We start from the raw sequence: 23,988 nt of genomic DNA, 5'->3' as shown, positions 1-23,988 counted from the left end.
AAAGGAGGCGGAAATCCACCGTGGCGAGAGGCTCGAAAGGAGGACCCGAGAGGTGGGATAAGACAAGGTCCAAACTCCAACCAGGAGTGGGTGGGTGTATCGGAGGATGCAGGTGAGTGTAACCTTTAATAAAAGTTCTGATCAGGTGGTGCTGGAACAAAGAGGGTAGCTCTAGTGTCTGGAGGTACCATGAAATTGCTGCCACATATGACTTTATCGAAGACTTTATCGAAGATAAAGTCAGGTTTTAGTTAGCCAGCGTCAGGAGAAAGTCAAGAATTGTCGGTATCGATGGAGGAAACTCATCTAAGGAACGGTCTTGAAGGAAACTGTTCAACTGACCAATGCGATAGGCATACACCCTTGATGTCGAAGGTTTGTGTGCCGCCTCAAGGATTGAGCGGAGTTCAGGAGTAAATGACGCTATGGAAGTATTCTCCAGGCCGTGAGGTGCAGAGACCCGACGTCGGGATGGAGAAGGAGGCCGCCTTCTCTCAACTGGAGGTCCGGTTGATGGGGAAGACGGACGAACTGGCCGTTGGACATGTGGAGAAGAGTGGGAAATCAGATCTGTCTGGGCCACTCCGGTGCAATCAGGATGCAATTGGAGTGAGCCATGTTGATTCTTTCGATGACTCTGAGCAGTAACGGGATCGGTGGGAACAGATACAGGAACTCTGTCGACCCATCCAACAGGAAAGCGTCCCCGAGACACCCCGTGATGTTGTCCTGGGGCAGACGGGCTCCGAACAGGGGTAGCTGGTGATTGTCCGGTGAGGCGAACAAGTCGATCGTTGGTAGACCCCACTGGTCGAAGACCTCTCAGAGTATCTCCGGGTCGAGCTTCCACTTGTGAGATGTTGTCGAGCGGCTGAGGGCATCGGCTTGGTCGTTCCACTTGCCCGGCAGATGAATCGCCATCGGGAAGATTGCATGCTTGCGGCACCACTCCCACAACGTCGTCGATAATTTTAGGAGTTTTCTGGAACCCGTGCCTCCCTGCTTGTTTATATAAAACATGGCCACCATGTTGTCGGTTTGAACCTGGACTCTGTGGCCGGCCATGATTGGGAGGAAAGCCTTGAGCGCCTTGAGGATTGCTAGGAGCTCCAGATAGTTGGTATGGTACAGTCTTTCTAGAGGGGACCAGACATCTTGGATCGAGAGATGTCCTGTGTGTGCACCCCATGCGAAAGTTGAAGAATCTGTCGTCAGAGTGACCGACGGCTGTTGGGGGTGGAAGGGGAGGCCTACACAAACGTTTCGTCGATGAGTCCACCACGCCAGTGTTCTTCGGACCGATGGCGGCATCGACAGGACTTTGAGGTCTGAGTCTCGACAGGGATTGAAATTGTCGAGGAACCATCGTTGAAGCGGTCGCATCTAGAGTCTGGCGAATGGTGTAACCATTACTGTAGATGCGATGTGTCCCAGCAAGACTTGGATGTGTCTTGCCCTGATGCTTGTGGCGGTCCTGCAGAGTTGCAACACCTGCTGGAGGGCCTGGAATCTGGTCAGTGGGAGAGGTACAGTCTCTGATATCAAGCCGAAGTGCGCCCTGATAAACTTTATCGATGTTGTCGGGGAAAGATGTGATTTCTCGGCATTGAGTTGGAGGCCGAGGTTCTGTAGAAGGTCTAGAGTCAACAATATTTGCTTCTTTAAAAGGTCTGGGGATTTTGAGGCTAATATCAAATCGTCTAGATACGGAAAAATGCGGATTTTCCGTCGTCGGAGGTAAGCGGCGACAACAGCCATGCACTTTGTAAATGTCCTTGGTGCCGTCCCGAGGCCGAATGGAAGGACAGAGAAGGAACATGTCTGGTCCTTCACTTTGAATGAGAGGAAACATCTGTGAGACCTTCTGATTGCTAAATGGAAATAAGCGTCTCTGAGGTCGATCGACGCGAAGTAATCGCCTCGACGAAGCATCGGAGCTATCGACGATACCATCACCATCCTGAATTTTGAGACATGAATAAATTTGTTGAGCGCCCTGAGGTCTAGGATCGGGAGGAGGGAGCCATCCAGCTTTGGTACCATAAAGTACCGAGAGAAAAAGGCACGATTGTCTAAGTGCGAGGGAGACCTCTCGATTGCCCCTTTGGCCAGAAGGGACTCGACATCCTGCAAGATTGCGGGGGAAGGATCCATCTTTATCACCCATCCCGTCGGAGGCAGCTGTTTGAAGTGTAACGCGTAGCCTTCTTTGACAACCTTCAAAACCCACGCATCTGAGGTAATGCGTTGCCAATTTTGGAAGAAGTGCGCGAGGCGATCTCCAAACTGAGGTTGTGATGGCCGGACGGGTGTCTGGGAGGGTTGGAGAGGCAAATGGATGGTGGAGATGACAAATATCTGAGGTCGAAACGGTATCGTCGGAAAAATCGTCAAACCCGACGTCTCGCGTTGCTGTTGGTCGGTGTCTGTCGGGCACGCGACCTCTGAGGCTGTTGTGGCCGACGCTGCTGTTGCTGCGGCTGAGGCTGAGCTGTCAGCAAAAGGTGAAAGGTCTGTCTGGCAGCCTGATGGCGGTAAGTGTTGCCACGGTGGTGCCGGTAGTTAAACCAACGTGTACGCTGAGGATGGGACTGATTTTCCATTCCACATTTCGACGCTAAGATCTTATAGTCCTGATTAGCTTTAAGCTTATCATCGGTCCCGGCATTGAACAAACCGAGGGCATCAAATGGGAGGTCCTCAATCACTTGGCGGGAAGAAGTGGAGAGGCCCGATGACCGAAGCCAGGAATGACGCCTGATAGCTACGGCATGTGCTATCATCTTCCCCGCTGTATCACCGGTATGTTTTGCCATCTGCATCTGATGGTGTGCAAGTGATGTGGCTTCTTGAGACAGAGCTGACATGACTGCTCGGTCTTCATCGGAGAGTTTGGCGATGAAAGGTTGGGCCTTCTCCCAGATAATCTGCTGGTATGCTCCCATACAGGCTCCATAATTAGCCATTCGTGAGAGAAGAAGGGCACCAGAATATAGCTTTCTGCCGACGGCATCGAAGTGTTTGCCCTCTCGGTCCGACGGGGTATTAGATTGTCTGCCAGATTGAGCAGCTTTAACCACCACGGAATTTGGGTCCGGGTGATGCTTGAGCCACTCCAGGCCATCGTCGTCGGTACGATACCAAGCCTCGATGCGTTTTGAGGTTGGTGGGATGGACGATGGTGTCTTCCAGGATGACTGGATGACCTCCAGCAGGTAAGGTAGAAAAGGTAAGAGGGGGGCCGGTGGGGCCTCGGACTGCACCCTTCTGAAGACAGGGTCAGTAACGGCCTTTGAGGTTTGCTTCACCTCGAGTCCCAAAGTCTCGGCCATTCTCTCCATCTGATCCGCGAAAGCCCGGACATTGTCGGTCAGGGAAGGCGGATCGGCTTCGTATGCATCATGCGTCGGCGACCTCTCGATACCGAGAGAGAGGACGGACTCGGAATGAATCGAGTCCTGAATGTCCTTATCCTGGTCTTCCTCATCGGAATGATGAGAAGATGAGGATTGCTGCATTTGAATTGGTTGCGGCCTGGCTACTCCCACCGGAGAAGGTGGTGGTGGTGGGTGCTTAGACGCTGAGGCCTGTGCAGCTCTTGCCAGTCTGGTGGTTTGCCGACCCCTTTCAGGGGTTGAAGGGGGTGGGAAAAGTTCTTGTCTCGCGGGTGGATATGGGAGCTCTATCACTGTCTAAACCGAATGACCTGGCGAGATCTGGGTTTCAGTCTCCTCCGGCTGGGTCTCTGGTACCGGATCAGGAGGAGGGGCCTGTTGTTGTGCTGGTTGGATCGGCGAAGATCTCGAAGATGTTGCCGAAGACGTCTGGGTAACTCTCCTCGAAGAGGAGGAAGACGATGATCGTGGTTGAGGCCTCTTCTTCGTTGGAGGCCGAGAAGGCGAGCGAAGAGACTTCCCCGGGGTCGGGGTAATGGGAATCGACGTCGACTGAGCTCGGTGAGATTCCTCATGAGATCTTTTGAAGGCGATTCTCATGGCTGATGTCGAAGGATGCATCGCCGTGTTCAATCTCGTCGACCGGACCAAAGCCACCGAGCTCGATGTCGAGGGTTGTCTCGCCGGTACCGTCTGTGTCGTTACCGTGCAGGGCTGTTTACGAGGCCTCTTCGATGCGGTCGAAACCGTCAAGGAAGGTCTCATTGGTGGACCTGTCGAGGTCGAAGGAGGCTGAGACATCGCTGCCGGAAAAGTTGAAGGCTGAGGCGCTAAGGTCTGCTCATACAGGAGGGTACGAAGTCGAGCGGCTCTATTTTTCCTCGATAGAGCCGTGAGCGCCTGGCAATGTCTACACGTCGAGGTATTGTGTTCTTCGCCGAGGCAGCGAAGACACTTAGAATGTTTATCTGAGTCAGGAAATTTCCTGGAGCATTGAACGCAATGCTTGAATCTAGTCGTTGACATACTACTGAAGTGTCAGGAACCGGTTTCCAGGCCTTGAGTCTTGGCGCAAAAAACCAGGATCCTGACATGGGATGCTGATAAGGATGTGCAGCTGGTGGCCTTGGGGGGAGGCAGTTGGCATTTGGCGGGGAATATTGCGCGGGATTCTCAGGTGGCGGGAAGGGAGAATTCAATTGTGAGGGAGGGTATATAAGGGTTGAACCGTGGCTGCCGGCCAATCCTGGCTTTCTTCGTGTATGAATGTCCAGCAGTATAAGTTCCTGATTGATTACGGATTGGCATCCTGTGTCGTTATTGGGAGCGGCTGCTGTGAGCTTACACTGAAGGAGTTTCCGAGCGAGCTGAGCGGCGGAAAGAAAAGAACTACAGGGTGTGCGCGCAGGGCGCTTTTATGCCCTGCGGGTGGCTGGGCGGGGTTACTGCCAAAACTTAAAAGTTTTAAACTGGGAAGTTTTCCGTTGGAGCCTGCGCAGGCGCACATTCTCCATATGTGTGCATTCAAAGAGGCCACGAAGAAAAATAATGTAATACCTATGCTACACTCCATATAAATTTAATTAAAATTCATTCTTTGTATTTTTAAAAAATCTTGTAACTTTACTTTCTGGATATCCTTCACATTTCTTATGATCTTCAAATTTGAATTAAATGTTGAAATTCCAATGGTATTATCTTCTTGACTCTGTTCCTTGATGTCAATTATGAAAGATATAATCCAGCCTTTTTGAGAAAGTGATTTTGTAGCCACCTTAACCCACTTGAAGAACCCATTTGTCTGTTGTTATGTTTCCTGTCTGATAAAGCATAGAGCTCTTCTCTGTTCCTGTGAGCACTTCTTTCTTTTCTGTAAGCAGATTCTCCACTCATGACATACTCAGCAAATTAGATGAAGTATAAATTATATTTCATTCTGGAAATAGGGAAATTCTCAACCAGCTATCAAGACAGGAGAGGATAAAATTGAAGGTGGGGGAAAAGGGAGGAACGGATGAAATGTTAGGAATTTTGGTTTTCTGCCTCGATCAACTGGCAGGAGAGAATATTTTATTGGTGGTGAATTGCTCCTTCAACTGTCCTGAGAGTAGGGAATTTAGCTCACCTCATCTGCAGCCTCCAATTTGGAATCAAATTGGCAGAAAATCTGCTCCAACTCCTTTCTGATAACATTGGCAAGGACATTCAGACGGCCTCTAGAAAACCAAAACCATATTTAGCAAGAAACTCTGCTCAGAGGCAAGATTCTTTGAAGTTATTCTGCCACATAGCTCCTTGCAGCAAAATGGATTATACAATTTCTAGGTGAAACAAACTCCTACCACTGCCATCACAATTTAGTAAGATCTCTATAGTCTTTGTGTTTCCCTCCACAGCAACCCTATGTAATAGCAACTTGTCCTTTCCATTTTTTAAAAAATGTGTGCCAACGCAGAGCAATTGCCCCAAAATTACAAAAGTGGAGACTACAGCTAAGATGCCTCCTTAACGCAAGCCAGCATATTTTCAGAATGCTACATATTTGCTCTCTTGCAATAACCAACTGATCTCAAGAAGAAAATTACCTATGAGGCATTCCCATGATCACATAATCAACTCCCTTTTCACTTGACTTGTCAATTATTGTCTTTAAAGCCGGGATCAAAACCTCACAGCCTTCCAAGCCAAAGCGTTTTTCGGAAGACCACTTTCTATGCAGGAACTCTTCAAATCTGGAAGAAAGAAAATTAGCGATTTTAGAAGAGTCTTTGGTGATATTTTAAATACATTAATATCAACAGATATAAACCCTTTGTGTGATGGAGGTTTAGCACAGTTGGTAAATCATCAGCAATTATAAGATCTATCAACCAAAAGGTTGCAAGTTCAAAACCCCAGGTAGGCGTGAGCTGCCAACTGTCAGCCTAGCTCATTGTTTACCTAAGCAATTCAAAAATAGCTTTAGCTGTGATTAGAGAAATTAGGTACCGCTAAAAGCGGGAGAGGTGTTTTACGACACCATAAAGAAAGAAGATCAGAAAATGCTGGGCAACCAAAAGGAAGGAGGAAATCCTGATGGCTTTTCGTTATAGAGGATAGAGCAACAGCACCCCCTGGACTCAAGCCCAACCTTCCATGGCACCAAAAACAGCTGAAAACAAACCACCTCTTGTTCTGTCTGTCTGTGTATTGTCTGTACAAAGTGGCAATGAATGTTTGCTGAGCATATGTACTGTGATCCGGCCCTGAATCCCCTTTGGGGTGAGAAGGGTGGAATATAAATAAAGTGTTATTATTATATTATTATATAGATCCCAGCTAATTTGTTGGGCTGTCTTGGTTTGTATCAGTAAATTTGCCCAGCCCTTTGACTGGGGAAAGGGATCCATTTTAGATTAGAGTTATTACCACAGGGATTCATGGAAGCAAAACATGTCTTTAGTACCAACTAAGACTGAGAAATTTACAAGAATCAAAAGACGAAAACATCAAACAACTCTCAATTGAGCTGCTAGCCGACCTGCTTGATGTAGGTACAAAAATTATTGGGCAAGACCTAGATAGAGCATACAGGGTACCAACAGGGTATGCGAAAAGGAACAAGACACCAAAGGATGTAATAATCAGCTTTTGTAGAAAGAGCACAAAAGATGTAATACTAAAAGAAAATACAAAAAACCCCAATCTATTACAAAGACCAGAGAGTGATCATTATGAAGGAAGTTACTTGGCAAACTTTAGCAAGACGCAGGAAATATTCCTTCCTAACAGAAGAACTGATCAAAGGAAAGATAAAATTTAGGTGGGAGAAAGTGGAAGGAATCACAGTCACTCTTAACAACACAAGGTACTGGCTGAACTCAGAGGAGAAAGCAAAAGCGTTCTATATAAATCACATCAAAACAACAAAGCAAGACGCATCACAAAAGAAATCCCACGGAAACAAGGACAGCAAACAGACAATGCAACCAGCTGAGGATAATGATTCAGAGGAAGACGAGGAAAATAATGAATGCTGCAAATTACAGAAAGGACCAAAGGAAAGAGAATTAAAAAGATTACGGGAATTTTCCCCAGAAAATTATCAGTTAATGATGCCCCAAGAAATCACTCAGTGGGAGATGCAAGAAAACCTTCATGAATAGAGACCTAAGAATCTACTCGACTAACGTCAATGGTCTTAACTCTCCCAGTAAAAGGAAACGAATCTTCAACTACTTGAAACAAAAGAACCTAGATTTGATTGCGCTGCAAGAAACTCATATAATTAATAAACATATCAAGCTTCTAGAATATGGAAAGCTAGGGAAATATTTCTGCGTGCCAGGCAATGAAAAGAAAAAAGGGGTAGTTTTATATGTCAAAAACTGGTTAAACCCAAAACATAGTTTTAAAGATACCGAAGGGAGGTATGTTGGTGTAACTATTGAAATAAAGAACCAAAAAGTTTTAATTTGTAATATTTATTGCCTGAATGGTCCCAAACTTAAATTTTTGAAAAATCTCAAGAAACAAACAGGAGTTTCACAATATGATACTATTAGGAGATTTCAATGGAGTAGTAGACTCAAAAATAGACAAATCTTACAACAGTCAAAAGAAAATCCCCAGAAAAAAACAAATCAAGCCTCTTACCAAAAAGGTTCATATCGCAACTTGAGAGCCTAAATCTGAGGGACGTTTGGAGACACCACAATGGAACTGCTAGAGACTACACTTATTTCTCTGGAGGCATGAGTCGTGGTCATGTATAGACATGGCCTAGGCCACTAACTCAATATCACTTAGAATAAAAAAGATAATAATATTACCAAGAATATTCTCAGATCATTGAGATGACAATAAAAGGAAATGAATTTAGATGGCGCCTAAAAGAAAACCTATTAAGAAGGGAAACTGACATTGAAAGAATAGGAAACTACTAGAGGAATATCTTTAACTAAATAAGGGAGGGGAAACATCTAAAGTGACCCAGTGGGAAGCAATGAAGGCAGTAATGAGGGGCTATTTCATTCAACAGGAATCAATTAATAAAAATAACAGAAAAAGAGAAACAAAAAAAATCATGGACAATCTAATTAAAGATGAAGAATCACTGAAAATAAATCCTAAAGAGAAAACACTAAAATTATGAATAGAATCATTAAAAAAAACGACAATTACTACAAACTGACAATTTAGAAAAACAATTGAAATTCTTAAAGGTAAATCACTTCCAAAACGCAAATAAAATAGGCAAATGGCTCGCACAAAAACTAAAAGAAAAAAACCAAAACCACTTAATTACAAAAATAAAATTGGGAGGAAAAATATACACGGAAGGAAATAGCATCACAAACCAATTTAACAATTTCTATAAAGAATTATATAAAAAAACAGATACACCTGAAGAACGAATCACCAAATACCTCGGTAATTTAAAACTCACAAAACTCACAGAAGAACAGAGAGAAATATTAAATGGTCCAATAACAATGTTCAAATTAGACAAAGCAATTTAAAATTTAAAAATTAACAAAGCCCCTGGACCCGATGGGTTCACTGCTATCTTCTACAAAACCTTAAAAAATGAAATAAATCCTTTGCTGCAGAATATCATGAACAATATTTTAGAAAATAAAATATTTCCAAAAACATGGGAAAAAGCAAATATAACACTCATACATTTTTTTTGTTTTTTCCCCCAACTTTTTATTTTTACAATACAGAAAATACATACCTTGCACACACAAAACATTTACAATTCCCACCACCAACATGAGGATTATTATCTTTCACATATTCATTTCTTTTTGAGACAATCATTATTTCTTTATCTTTATACATTTCCATCCTGTATGCTATATAGCATTTGTATCTTATTTCTTATGACCTGATCTCCAGAATGATTCATAATATAGTTCATTACCCTTGTCCATCTATCTTCCATTTCTCTCATTCGATTTTCATTGATTTTTAAATCATTTAATTTCACATTCATATTTTCAAATTCCATTTGCTCCACCACATAATGGTACCATTTATTTATTGTCTATTTTGATTTATCTTTCCACCCTAATACTATTACTGCTTGTGCACATTCAATTATTGCTCCTTTTATTTCCCTTTTATTTCCCATTTCCTCTCTTTCCCCTAATACCGCTAATTCCTTTGTTATGACCCACTCATTTCCTAGTATTTGATTTGACACATTTTGTATAGTCTGCCAAAAATCTTGTACATATTCACATTCCCACATCATGTGCATAAAGTGCCCTTTCTGGTGGCATCCATGCCAGCACTGACTACTCCCCTCTTTATAGTAGTATGCTAATTGGCAGGGTGTGCGATACCATTTGTGCAATATTTTCCTCCTCATTTCTCATTTCTTGTTCCGAGATTTGTAACTCCGTTTCCCACATAGTTTTCAAGTCCTGTATTGTATTATTTATTATTTATTTATTTGCTTTATTTCTATACCGCATTTTTCAGCCCTTAACAGGCGACTCAATGCGGTTTACATGGTACAATTATCAAACAGTGTCAGTGCAATTAAAACATAACAATGCAACAAACAGGATCAACAGCATCAATCCACAACAGTTAACAATCAACAAGACAGATCAACAAAACAGACATAACATAATGCCTCAGTTGAAATCAGATCCGTTCTCATAATCCTTGTGCCATTCCTATGTTCCATTTACCGTCTTCCTATGATTGGTTGCACTGCTTAACCAAACGCTTGTTCATAAAGCCAGGTCTTAACCATTCTCCGAAACGTCAGCAGCGAAGGTGCCTGTCTGATGTCTGCCGGTAGGGCATTCCATAGCCGAGGGGCCACCACTGAGAAGGCCCTGTCTCTCGTCCCCGCCAAACGCGCCTGTGACGCAGGCGGGATCGAGAGCAGGGCCTCCCCAGACGATCTTAATGTTCTGGTTGGTTCATAGGTGGAGATGCGTTCGGAGAGGTAAGCAGGGCCAGAACCGTTTAGGGCTTTATAGGCTAAAGCCAGCACCTTGAATTGTGCCCGGTAGCGGATTGGCAGCCAGTGGAGCTGGTTCAGCAGAGGAGTGGTATGCTCCCTGAGTGCCGCTCCCGTTAGCAACCTGGCCACCGAGCGCTGGATCATCCATCGGCCTCTATTAGCATATTTTGCTGGCCTGTGCCTTCTTTCCTTCCCCTTTTTCTCTTATTAGCTTTTCAAAGGTGGTATCTTCTCCCTTAACCATATTGATATTTTCTTTTGTTTTGCAATATGCACAGATTGCTCTTATCTGTAACCAGTTTTCTTCCCCAAGCCATTGTTTAATTTTATTCTCCCTTACCTTTCCCTCTCTGTCATATAATTGTTCTACTCTCTCTATTCCTTTTTCCTTCAATATCTGGATATTTCTATTCATATTTGATTCCTTATCCTTGTTAATTATCCATACTGTTGACATTTTGGATTTTAAACTACTTATTCTCCCTTGCCATTTCTTCCACCCTTGCATTGTTCCTTTCATTGGTCCTGTTAATTTATCTATATTTCTCTTATCCCATTTTCTAAAAATTACTTCTTCACAATTAACTCAATTCATTTCCTTTTCAAATCTCACCCATTTTTTATTTGTCACTTGTAATTCTATTGCTCTTTCAATTTGGAAGGTATCGCTTATATAGCTCTAGGCATGGGCAGCCCCATCCCCCTTTCATTTCTTTTGCAATTCTCAATTTTTTCCTTACTCTTGGTCTCCCCCCCCCCCCCTTTAACCCAATAATTTAGTTTCCTATCCCATTCCTTTAATTTTGCCAAGGGAGGGATTCCTGGGAGAGCCTGAAATAGATATATAATTTTTGGAATTATCAATATTTTCAATGCCCTTATCCTAGACATCTGTCTCAAATTTTTATTCTTCTACCTACTCAATTGTTTTAACATTCTCCTCCATGCCATTCTGTAATTTCCATCTATTATTTTATCAAGTGTCTTATATATTCAGATTCCCAAATACTTAATCTTTTTAATACCCGATTTTAACCCTGATTCCTTCCTTATATCTAACTGTTCCCTTGGGGGTGTGCTGATAAATAATATATCTGATTTCTCCATATTAACTGATAGCCCTGATTCTTTTTTAAACTCCCTCAAAGTTAATTGAATTGATTTAATCATTTCCCTTGGTCTCTGTGTCAAAATTATTGCATCGTCTGCATACAGGTTCAATCTCAATTCCTCCTTCCTCCCAATCTTATACCCTTCCCATGTTTCATCCGTCCTTATTCTATGTGCTAGGGGTTCTATTGCCAGAGCAAATAACATTGGAGATAACGGACACCCCTGTTTGGTCCCATTTTCAATTTGAATGTTTTCCGTTCTTTGTCCATTCACTCTAATACAAGCTGTATTTCCTCTATATACATTTTTGATCATTTCACAAAAGTTATTCCCCAAATTTAGTTCTTTACATAATCTGTACAAATATACATGGTTTACTTTATCGAAAGCTTTGTACACATCTAACTTTAGAATTGACAGTTTTCTTTTCATTTTTGTCAAATGGCAAATCGCATTAACAACATTCCTTATTGGCTCATTGATTCCCCGCCCTTTAACAAACCCATATTGGTCTTCTCCTATAATCTTTGGTAGAATAACTTCCAATCTATTGGCTATAATTTTCATAAATATCTTATAATCTTGGTTTGCTAAACTGATCGGACAATATGATTCTGGGAACTCTGGTTGTCTATCTGGCTTCAAAACTGGAATAATTTCTGAAAGTTTCCATGTTTCTGGGACAATACCTCTCAAATATACCTCATTAAACATTGCTGTCATATATGGTACCAATTCATGCATAAAGGTCTTATAAAATTCTGCTGTGTATCCATCTATATCCGGTGCCTTAAATTGTTTCAGTCTTTTAATTACCTGAATTACTTCTTCCTGTGTAATTTCTTCGTTTAGCATGCTTTTATCCTCCTCATTTACTTTATTCCCAATTTTTATTTCTTCATTTTTCACCTGTTCTTTTTGGTACAACTCCCTGTAAAATTCTCTCATTATGTCTTCTAGTTGCTTTCTCCCTTCTTTCACCAATCCATTTTTATCTTTAAGTTTTGTTCTGCATGACTTTTCCTTTCTCCTCTTTAAATATCTCACCATTTGTTTCATTGATTTTGTACCCCATCCACTGATTCGTTGTCTCACACAGTCTCATTTTATTCCATTGCACCTCATCCATTAATTCCAATTCTTTTTTTTCTGCTTTAGAGTACTATTTATATTTTTTCTCCTCGCTATTCTCAGTTGTTCCTGTATTAATTCAATTTCTTTTATACATTTTTCTCTTTTCTCTCTCCAACTTTTCCTTATATGGGACTCAATACTAATACATTGTCCTCGTAATACACTTTTAAATGAGTCCCATACCACATCTTTAGATAATTCTCCAGTATCATTTATTCTGTAATATTCTTTTATCTCCTCCTGAAGCTTCCTTTTATATTCATCTTTTCCTATTACCACCAAATTATACCTCCAAATTCTTTGTCTTATCTCATTGCTCAATCCCACAGTTGCAATCAGGGGACTATGGTCCGATAAAAATATTGGTTTCCTTTCTACCTTCTTTATTTGGGCTTTACTTGCTTTGTTTATTAGAATATAATCTATACAGCTAAATTTATTATGTCTTACTGAGTAATAAGTATCTCTAACACTCTGATTTGCATGTGCATCCACCATATTAAGCTTATTTACATTTACTGCTTTATTAATTTTAGTAGTTAAGTCCAAATTGAAATCACCTGCCCAAATCAATGTCCCTTCCGCATAATTATCCAGCTTCTTTTTTGTATTCAGTATATACTGTTTTGTGTTTCTATTAGGTGCATACATCACAGCTAATGTTATTTTAACCTGATTTATCTTCCCTTTCACGAATACAGTTCTGCCTTCCCTATCTTTTTGAACATCAAGCATCTCAAACATACATAAAGAAGGAACAGACCCAGAAGACATCAAAAATTATCATCCCATTTCTTTATTAAATAATGACTACAAAATATTCACAACAATAATGCAGGAAAGACTAAAAATATTTTTGAAAAATTGGGCAGCAGAAGAACAAACAAATAGGCAAATAAAAGACAATGCTAGATTCTTGCTAGAAACAATTGAATACTACGAAAAGCATAATGAGAAACAATTAGGTTTACTGACGCAGAAAAGGCTTTTGACAAAGTCAACTGGAATTACTTAAAATTACTACTGCAAGAGATAGATATCGGATATAATTTTAAAAACGTAATAAATGCAATTTATGAAAAACAGGAAGCTACCTTGGTAATTAATGGGCAAGAATCTAAAACCCCAATCTACATCACTCAGGGAATCCGGCAAGGTTGCCCACTTTCCCCACTCCTTTTTATCTTAATAATAGGCACACTAATTAAAGACATAAACAATGACAAAAAGTTGAAGGGAACACAAATTCGAAAACATCAGTACAAAATAAGATTATACGCGGACGACGTGGTCTGTATTATAGAGGACCCAATAAACAATATTAATGATTAGCTCTACAAGATCGAATCCTATGGGAAACTGGCAGGATTCAAGCTGAACAAACAAAAAACAAAGCTACTAGTTAAAAACATGGATAAAAAGGCCAAAGAAACACTACAAGAAACCTCGGGCATAAAAATTGAAAACAAAATAAAATACTTAGGAATAATTATCTCACAAAGCAACGCCAATCTAATAAAGAATAACTACGAACCCCTTTGGAAAAAAATACAACATGATTTGGATAAATGGAAATACCAAAACTTCTCCTTGCTCAGGCGGATAGCAATAATAAAAATGATTATTCTTCCCCGACTCCTCTTTCTTTTTCAAACGATACCAGTAATAAGAAATGACTATCTGTTTAAAAAATGGAATTCGGAGATCACCAAATTTATTTGGAAAAACAGGAAACCCAGAATAAATTTCATAACTCTTACGGATGATAAAAAAGAGGTGGTCTGGGACTCCCAAATCTTAAGCTTTATTATGAAGCATGTAATTTAGTAGGATTAAAGGAGTGGGCCACCCTAAAAAACAATAAATTATTAGCGTCAGAAGGTCATGACCTCAGAGCGGGATGGCATGGCTATCTCTGGCATAACAGAAGAAAGACGGAGAAAAATTTCAGCAATCATTTTATTAGGGCTTCATTAATCAAAACAAGGGAAAAATATAAAACAAGACTAAACAACAAAACCCCAATGTGGCTATCCCCGGTAGAAGCGAGACATAAAAGAGAGCTAGGAGAAGAAAATTGGTTCACATATCAACAATTACTGAAAAGAACAAGGGAACAAAAATTAGTTTTAAAAACTTATGATGAATTAAAAACAATTAACAGAAAGATAACATGGTTGCAATATTATCAAATTCAACAAGGATTTAAAGAAGATTAAAAAATGGGTTTCAACCAAGACCAAGGAGTATGGGAAAAAATATTACAAAAGGAAAAAAAATTAATCAAGTGCCTATACCAACAATTGCTAAGCTGGGCCACCGAAGAGGAACAAATTAAAAACTGCCAAATAAAATGGGCTAAGGACCTATGTCACAATATCTTAACAAATCAATGGGAGGAAATTTGGAATATAAAAATAAAATATAGTGGCCAGTGACCTAAGAGAGAACTGGTATAAAATGTTTTATCACTGGTATTACACCCCAGAAAATCTAGCCAAATTTAACAAAGGGATCTCAAGTAGCTGCTGGAAATGCGGAAAGGAGACAGGAACTTTCTTCCATGTATGGCGGTCCTGTAAGTGAGTCAGTAAGTATTGGAAAGAAATCCATTCCCTAACCCAAAAGATACTAAAAACCAAATTCCCTAGAGCTCCAGAAGTCTACTTGCTAGGCATCTCAAACACAAAATTAAATAAAAATCAGGAAAAAATGGTATTCCTGCTAAGTACCACAGCCAGGCTCTTGCTTGCCAAAATATGGAAACAAAAGGAAATCCTGACAGCAGAAGAATGGATTATTAAAGTATTGGAGATTACTCAAATGGACAGTTTGTCGCAGAGACTCAATAAAACCAGCAAGAAGACCGACTGGTCAGACCTTAAAGACTTCTTTTCAACAAGAGGAATTCCAATGCTGATAGATTTGTCCAGCATATAAGTAAATGTTCTAAGAAATCGGTACCGAGGAGGAAAAAAAGGAAACATTCAGCTTAACGAAGCTTGTAACAGCCTCCAAAGACTTTGGGAAGTCCCACTTGGAACACGGTGAGGGGTTTTTTGGGGTGGGAGGGTTCTAAATCTTTTCCTCTACTCTCCTCTTACTCAGCTTTTTTCCCTTTCCCTCTCCTTTTTTCTTCCTTTTCTCTATCTACCATTTTAAGTGTGTACACTTTAATTTTTCATGCTGCTTGGTATTATATCAATAACTGGAAAATCACAATAAAAATTATTTTTTTAAAAGAAGAAAGTTAAGACACATTAGCACTGAAGACATTTAAATCAGATTGGGTGAGAATTTACACATTGCTTTCTATCTTAATACCAGCTGGCTATTTGATGCAAAGAATAATGGTGGAATTTATTCTGAAAGGGAAATAAGAATTTTTTTTCCCCGTGTCAGGAGCGACTTGAGGAATTGCAAGTCACTTCTGGTGTGAAAGAATTAGCCATCTGCAAAGACGTTGCCCAGGGGATGCCCGGATGTTTTGATGTTTTACCATCCTTGTGGGAGGCTTCTCTCATGTCCCCGCATGGGGAGCTAGAGCTGATAGAAGGAGCTCATCCATGCTCTCCCTGGATTCAAACCTGTGACCTGTTGGTCTTCAGTCGTGGCGGCACAGGGGTTTAACCCACTGTGCCACCGGGGGCTCCAATAAGGAAATGATAGAATCTTTAAAAATTAATTCAGGAGAAGCAGCTTACATACAAATTTGGAGATGTTAGAGATGAAGAAGACAATGGAGAGAATGCTGCCTTCCTGGAACATCTTTTGGAAACACTACAGGACTGCCTTATTACAATGTTCTCTAATGCTGGGGGCACAGGGACAGTTACAAGCTCTATTCCAATTTTCCCTACTCAATGCAGAACATTGGTCTTAATACTTTTCTCTCTCTTCGATTTCTTATTGAAACCGTGAATAGAGGTGAGGAGATGCCATTGTAAAGAGTCAATTCAGGGAATCTTTGGATCAATTCCTAACCCTCTTTGATCAAAGATGGAGAAACAGCCACAGTGTTGTGACTCAGTTGGAATCTCAAAGTGATAGTGTCAGTGATTCTGATGGGGATGATGGGTTTCAGATGCACAGTCAGGTGCAAAGTTATGATATCCCTGTGTCAGATGAAGAAGACCAGGAACAGGGGGCAGAAGTTCAGTTCTTTCCCACAGCAAGAGATGAGCCAGGTGCATGATTCAGGAAGGGAGGATGGTTCTCAGCCAGATAATGAAGGAAAGAGCACTAACGAGGGAATTGACCTTGATGAAGCCGGAGGTTTAGATCGAGCCAATCAGTTGGAATTTAAGGTTCGAAGGAGTGTCAGGATCGCTAGCAGGCGAGAGAGGGAGGTTCGGGGCTATAGGAACGCCTTCATGTTGTCCAAAGAGTATTAAACAGGCTGTTTGAATTTGCCTCAGTGTCAGAGAAACTTCCTGCTTCAACCAAGAGACTTTGGATTTATCTTGCAGCTTTCATGTTCATGTTTTAGGACTTTGCTGTGTGCTCATGGGCCTTTGTCTTGCCTGTGTCTTCATGGATCATGTTTGCCTATGTTACCTTGGATTGATCTTTTGCCTTTTTGAACTTTCTATCTTTTCTTTAATAAACCAAGAAAGACTACTGCTGGTGTGTTCTTCGGTGTCTTAAGCAAGGTGATTTTACTCTGAGGTGCAACACACAAGTCCTTATGCAATTTTTTTCGTGTCAGGAGTGACTTGAGAAACTGCATATTGCTTCTGGCGTGAGAGAATTGGCTGTCTGCACGGACTTTGTCCAGGGGATGACTGGAGTTTAATGTTGTTTACCATCCTTGTGGGAGGCTTCTCTCATGTCCCTGCATGGGAAGCTGGAGCTGATGGAGGGAGCTCAAGCCACTCTCCCTGGATTCGAACTGCTGACCTATTGGTCAACAATCCTGCTGGCACAAAAGTTTAACCCATTGTGCCACCAGGGGCTCCTATACAAAACTGAGGACCTTTGTTACCTTAACACTACATACATTGGAACACCAGTAGTTGTATGAAAGACACACAACAGATAAGACAGTGTTTCTCAACCTGGGGGTCGGGACCCCTGGGGGGCCATCAGAGGGGTCAGAAAAAGTATTTTCTGTTGGTCATGGGAGTTCTGGGTGGGAAGTTTGCCCCAATTCTATCGTTGGTGGAGTTCAGAATCAAAAGATTGTAGGTGAACTATAAATTCCCAGCAACTATAGCTCTCAAATGTCAAAGTCTATTTCCTCCAAACTCCACCAGTGTTCACATCTGAGCATATTAAGTATCCCTGCCAATTTTTGTCCAGATCCATCACTGTTTGCGTCCACAGTGTTCTCTGGATATAGGTGAACTACAACTCCAAAACTCAAAGTCAATGCCCACCAAACCTTTTCAGTATTTTCTGTTGGCCATGGGAGCTCTGTGAGTTTGGCTCAGTCCCATCGTTGATGGAGTTCAGAATGCTCTTTGATTGCAGGTGAACTATAAATCCAAGCAACTACAACTCCCAAATGACAAAACAAATCCCCCCTCCAACCCAACCAGTATTCAAATTTGAGCATATCAAGTATTTGTGGCAAATTTGGTCCAGTGAATGAAAAGAAATCCTGCATATCAGATATTTACATTACGATTTATAACAGTAGCAACAAAAATGATTTTATGGTTGGGGGTCACCACGACATGAGGAACTATATTAAGGGGTCATGGCATTAAGAAGGTTGAGAAACACTGAGATAAGAGGATTTGAAAAAAGAACATTTGTTGCATAGAGCTAGAAATGTAACATACACAACTAAAGAGATGTGGAAGAAATCGTAACATTTTGTTATGTCATAATAAGTTGCATTTTCAAAGAAAGGAAATAGTTAAAAACTTTTTAAAAACCCTTCCTCTAATAATGAAGCAAGGTCAGCTTTCTGATTTCTCAAATATCTTGTTGTATGACTCATTTTTTGGAATGTTAGAAGACAAACAGGATGAGGGAAAATGGTGAAGATTCAAAAACACAGTATCTAGTGAGACCACAGAAACAGCTATACAAACACATCGCTATATTTACACACATGCAAACTGTGGTTTTGTATTTTTAATTGCAACACAAAATTGATCAAACATGCAAGCAATAAGAGAAAACTAGGAAAAGCCATCGTTTGTGGGCTTCATGCCATATTATTCAAGCTGAAATTTAGTGCAAAGGGTATAATTTGTAATGGAACTAAGGGAAGGGTCGGGAAAAGCTACAATCTTTATTGTTGCCTTTATTTACAAAAATATAATCTGGGAATAATATGGACGCTAACTTCAGCAAAAGTACATACCTTTCCAAACATGATTTTTTTTGGGAAGTACGTTATAGAGAGGGAAATTCTCTAGGATGCAATGTCTTTGAGGATGCATGGTTTTAAAACACTAGATAAGTATTTCTGACCAAGAAGTAGGGTTTAAGTCTCTCAAAACACAATCCTCCACAAATTTGCTTAGAAACTAGGTCCACTAAGGATAATGGGACTTACTCCCAAATAAGGAAACACAGGATCAAAGCCTATATGAACAAAGCAACCATTATGCTTACAAGGAAGCAGTAGCTGTATCATTTCCCCCAAACATTACTCATAATGTATTGTCGAAGGCTTTCCTGGCCGGAATCACTGGGTTGTTGTAGGTTTTGTTTTTCGGGCTATATGGCCATGTTCTAGAAGCATTCTCTCCTGCATCTATGGCAAGCATCCTTAGAGGTTGTGAGGTGTGACATTTTGCCTGCATCTATGGCAAGCATCCTCAGAGGTTGTGAGGTTGTGACCTCACAACCTCTGAGGATGCTTGCCATAGATGCAGGTGAAACGTCAGGAGAGAATGCTACTAGAACATAGCCATATAGCCCAAAAAACCTACAACAACCCATTATTCACAATGTGTATCCCAACCCATAAGAGAAGCATTGGTGAAAAGTATACACACTGATTGTGGAGGGAAGACCCTATGCTGGTTTTCAGATTCTGTGGTTTTGTCCACAAGTGAAGTGTACCTCTGGAGGTTATCAATAGTCTTTCTGACCAATGTTCCTTTGGAGGATTGTTCTTCTATAGGCACCAATTTTGTAACAGCCCAAACTGGTCTGTTTTTCTTCCCTTGATGTCTGTATTGACTGCAGAAAGCAGCTGATTTATTGTTGCTGCATCAGCTACTTTGAAGGCTTTCTCCCAACAATATAATTTCAGTCTCTGGGTTGTATTTTTCAAAGCCTAACTGGAAAAGCTTTGGACAATGCTGGAACTAAGGAAAATGAACATTCTTTATGACAGATTGATAAGATACATTATATGCCCACAACAAATTATTTTTTAAACAAGAAAGAATATGTCATCAAAAAATAGATGGATGGGGAAAAAAGAAGCTTCAAAAGTAAAACAACTGTGGATTTTTTTTTTTGCAAAGACAAACTAAAAAGATAAAAAAGTAATCAGAGTCTAAACAGGATAGGCAGATGTAAGAAACAAACATTAGAATGAAAGGATACCGTATTTCTGTACTGAAAGGGGTTCCTAGTTCAAAAGCTAATTTACAAACCCATAGTAAATACTTTACTCCAGGGGTCCTCGAACTAAGGCCCGAGGGCTGGATACGGCCCTCCAAGGTCATTTACCCGGCCCTCGCTTAGGGTCAACGTAAGTCTGTAATGACTTGAAAGCACACAACAACAACAATCCTATCTCATCAGCCAAAAGCAGGCCCACACTTCCCATTGAAATACTAATAAGTTTATATTTGTTAAAATTGTTCTTCATTTTAATTATTGTATTGTTTTAAAGTGTTTTTGAACTACAAATAAGATATGTGCTGTGATAATAATAATAATAATAATAATAATAATACTTTATTTGTACCCCGCTACCATCTCCCCAAGGGACTCGGTGCGGCTTACATGAGGCCAAGCCCACAACACATACAATAAACAAAAGCAATAACAATAATCAATACAAAACAGTTAAAATAAGCTCAAAACAGAAAATACACAATAAGCAATAATAACATATCGCAACATACAGCATTTAAAAACCTATGGCCGGGCCAAATGTAATAATTCAAATTTAAAATCAAAAAGTGCTGGGCATGAACAAGGTAAGACAAATTAAAATAGGATTTTCAGAGAAAGATGAGGGCGCGCAGACAACCCTGAATCAATATTAAAGTGCATTTGAGGACATATTGCTAAGAGTTTTCCTTATTCTGGGAAGGCACACTGGAACAACCACGTTTTCAGGCTCCTCCTAAAGACTGCCGTTCAAAGGAATTCATCATCCTTTTTTCAAATGATAATCCGGCCCTCCAACACTTTGAGAGACTGTGCCCTGGCCCTCTGTTTAAAAAGTTTGAGGATCCCTGCTTTACTCCTACAAGGCAGCAGCAGTTATTTGTTTAAGCTGCGTGACACACCTCATGAGACACCTACTTTGAAAGGCATGTTTGGACGCATAGTGAAAGAGGGCCATGGTTCTTTGCTAAGATATAAATATTGGTAGATTGGAGTTGCATTTTAATTTCTTAACATCTTGAATGCCACTTTATATTTATTTATTTAAAACATTTATATTCTGCCCTTCTCACCCCACAGTGGACTCAGGGCGGAGCACAACATATATACAGCAAACATTCAATGCCAGGACAGAAAACCATAAATATATACAAACATTAAAATCACTTATATTCACATTAAAAGTTGCTTAAAAACCATCTCAGGACACCATTTTGCCTCATTGCACTGCCCCAAAGGCTTGGTCCCACACCCAGGTCTTCACCATCCTTCTGAAGGACAGGAGGGAGGGGGTTGATCTAATATTGCCAGGAAGGGAGTTCCATAACCGGGGGGCAATCACTGAGAAGGTCCTGTCTCTTGTCCCCACCAAACATGCCTGTGATGGTGGTGGAACTGAGAGCAGGGCCTTCCCAGAAGATCTTAGTTTCCGCAGTGGTTTGTAAAGGGAGATACGTTCAGACAGGTAAACTGGGCCGGGGCAGTTTATAGTACTTTATATTGACTCCTTGGCTCATCTAAGTTGGGCCATGTGCCCACCTCTTCTGTTGTCCATTCACATGAAACCAGAAAGACAGTTGTATTCAAGCAGACTAAATAAAGTACCTGGTTGACCGGACCAATCTTGCCAGCAGAGTGCGCTTTTCCTCATTAGAGAACTGCATGACTCCGGGAGTTTCAAATTTCTGTCTGATCCACTGGCACTGCTCCAGATCATTAATAAACATAAATTCCACACCAATATGCTGACAGTATGCCATCTGTTCAACAGGGAAAGACAAGAGGCAGATCTCTAACCAGAAATGTATTTTTTATTTTTTATCATAATTTCTATTAACATCCCACATTTACCCACAAGACAGGGACTTGAGGCAGCTTATACACTAAAAATGTCACAATTAAAAATATACAAAAAGCCACATTACAACTACCGTTATTTAAATTAAATACCATATTTAAAACATACACTCTAAAACAAGGGTCCTCAAACTAAGGCCCGGGGGCCAGATGCGGCCCTCCAAGGTCATTTACCCGGCCCTCGCTCAGGGTCAACCTAAGTCTGAAATGACTTGAAAGCACACAACAACAACAATTCTATCTCATCAGCCAAAAGTAGGCCCACACTTCTCACTTCTCAATACTAATAAGTTTATATTTGTTAAAATTGTTCTTCATTTTAATTATTGTATTGTTTTAAAGTGTCTTTTGCCCTACAAATAAGATATGTGCAGTGTGCATAGAAATTCATTCATGTTTTTTTCAAATTATAATCCGGCCTTCCAACAGTTTGAGGGACTGTGACCTGGCCCTCTGTTTAAAAAGTTTGAGCATCCCGGCTCTAAAATATGACTTCATAAACTGTACCTGTGGTGGGATTAAGGGAAGGACCTTCTCTGCAGATCTCAGGGTCTAGGCCAGGCATAGCTCTCCAGGTGTTTTGGACTTCAACTCCCACAGTTCCTAATCTGTCCAAAACACCCGGAGGACTAAAGTTTGCCTATGCCTGGTCTAGGCTAACATATTGGGAGATATGGTCTATCAGACAGTCTGCACCTAAGCTTTAAAGGTCTAAACCAGTGCTTTACATTATGCCTGTAAACAAATTGGTGGCAGACGACGGGATACGTTTAACATCTAATTGAGTGCCTTAAGATCGCTTGGGGAAAAATTGTGAGGTAAAAGTTGAAGCCAAAAGATGGCTGCTAAAATGCAAACAAAGAAAAATTTACCTCAGAAGCAGCCAATATGGCGGATACCAAAGCTGAAGAGATAGCTGTAGTGACAGTTAGAGAGTCACAGCCAAAAGTAGAAAGGGAAGAAGTTATAGAAACAGCTGAGGTAGAACAAAAGGAGGCTGAGAAAGAAAGCATGGCTGAATTCAAGAGTGAATATGAGAAGTTGACTATGGCAATACAAAAGTGGGATCAAGGCCATGTAGATGAAACATACATAATTTTAAAAGATACAGAAGTGCTGAGGAGTGACTCAGACTTAGTTTTGACAATGGAGACATGTTTGAGGCGCAGAGGAGATTTAAACAGTGCCATAGAAGTGGAATGGCATCAGAAGTTTCGGCCAGGGACTCCAGGCCATTTGTCCCTCATCAGGAGAGCCACAGTGCTCGGGGAAGTAGCCAGGAAGGTGGCTCAAGTGGATGAGAAAGACAAAGATGGCGGAGCTGACTCAAGGCTGGATGGCGTGGCCAAAGGAGTGGTACAGAAAGTTACCAAGGGGCACATCATGGTTGCCAGGGAAGCTGGAGCCAGTGATGAGAATATAGAGACAATGGGTCTTGCAGAGCAAGTGGTAAACTCTGAGGAGAAAAAAGAGCTGAAAGAAGAGAGACATTTTGCTGAGAGTAAAACGTTAGATCAACTCTTCCTTACTAACTCTGAGCATTTTGATATGTCTACAACTGAAAGGGAAGTAAGCAGAAAAAGGAGATCTAATTATATATCGGAGAAAGAAAGAGTGGATAAAAGCCAAGCTGATGGACTAGCAAGAGAAATAATATACCCTGACTATGTTAATGGTGATAAAAAGAAAAAGCTGCAATATCTAGCTTTGGAAGTTCGTCCAGATAGCAGTGATGAGTTTGTCATGAAGAAGGACAGTATTCTTGTTCGTTCTTCCAAGGACAGTGAATTCTCTTCAATGTCAAGAAAAGATGTTCAAGGAACTACAAGATCTTCACAAGGACCGGCTTTTACGTTGAAGCAAGCCTTTGTTCAAGCCTCCAAATTCTATACAAGCAGAACTGTTACTGATAATTGGAAGACCAGGATAAAAGAAGAAAGAGAAGAATGTGGAACTGTGTGGGGTGTATTGTCCTGTTATAATTTGAGTCTG

At 40.9% G+C, this 23,988-nt stretch overlaps 1 protein-coding gene across 5 annotated transcripts in view; it reads right to left on the bottom strand.

The window, feature by feature from the left end:
* The window catches only part of OGDH (oxoglutarate dehydrogenase), an 82,956-nt gene that overhangs the window by 28,125 nt on the left and 30,843 nt on the right, over positions 1 to 23,988 (bottom strand). For all 5 annotated transcript variants that reach the window (XM_060787211.2, XM_060787213.2, XM_060787209.2 and 2 more), the window contains 3 exons: positions 21,745 to 21,899; positions 5,981 to 6,127; positions 5,521 to 5,611 (listed from right to left, as the gene is read on the bottom strand). In XM_060787211.2, the coding sequence (XP_060643194.2) occupies positions 5,521 to 5,611; positions 5,981 to 6,127; positions 21,745 to 21,899 (393 nt within the window). The remainder of the gene's footprint in view (positions 1 to 5,520; positions 5,612 to 5,980; positions 6,128 to 21,744; positions 21,900 to 23,988) is intronic.

This window comes from Anolis sagrei, chromosome 7 (assembly GCF_037176765.1).
Source record: "Anolis sagrei isolate rAnoSag1 chromosome 7, rAnoSag1.mat, whole genome shotgun sequence".
In the NCBI taxonomy this organism is placed as follows: Eukaryota; Metazoa; Chordata; class Lepidosauria; order Squamata; family Dactyloidae; genus Anolis; species Anolis sagrei.
This window is presented reverse-complemented; position numbering and strand designations above follow the sequence as displayed.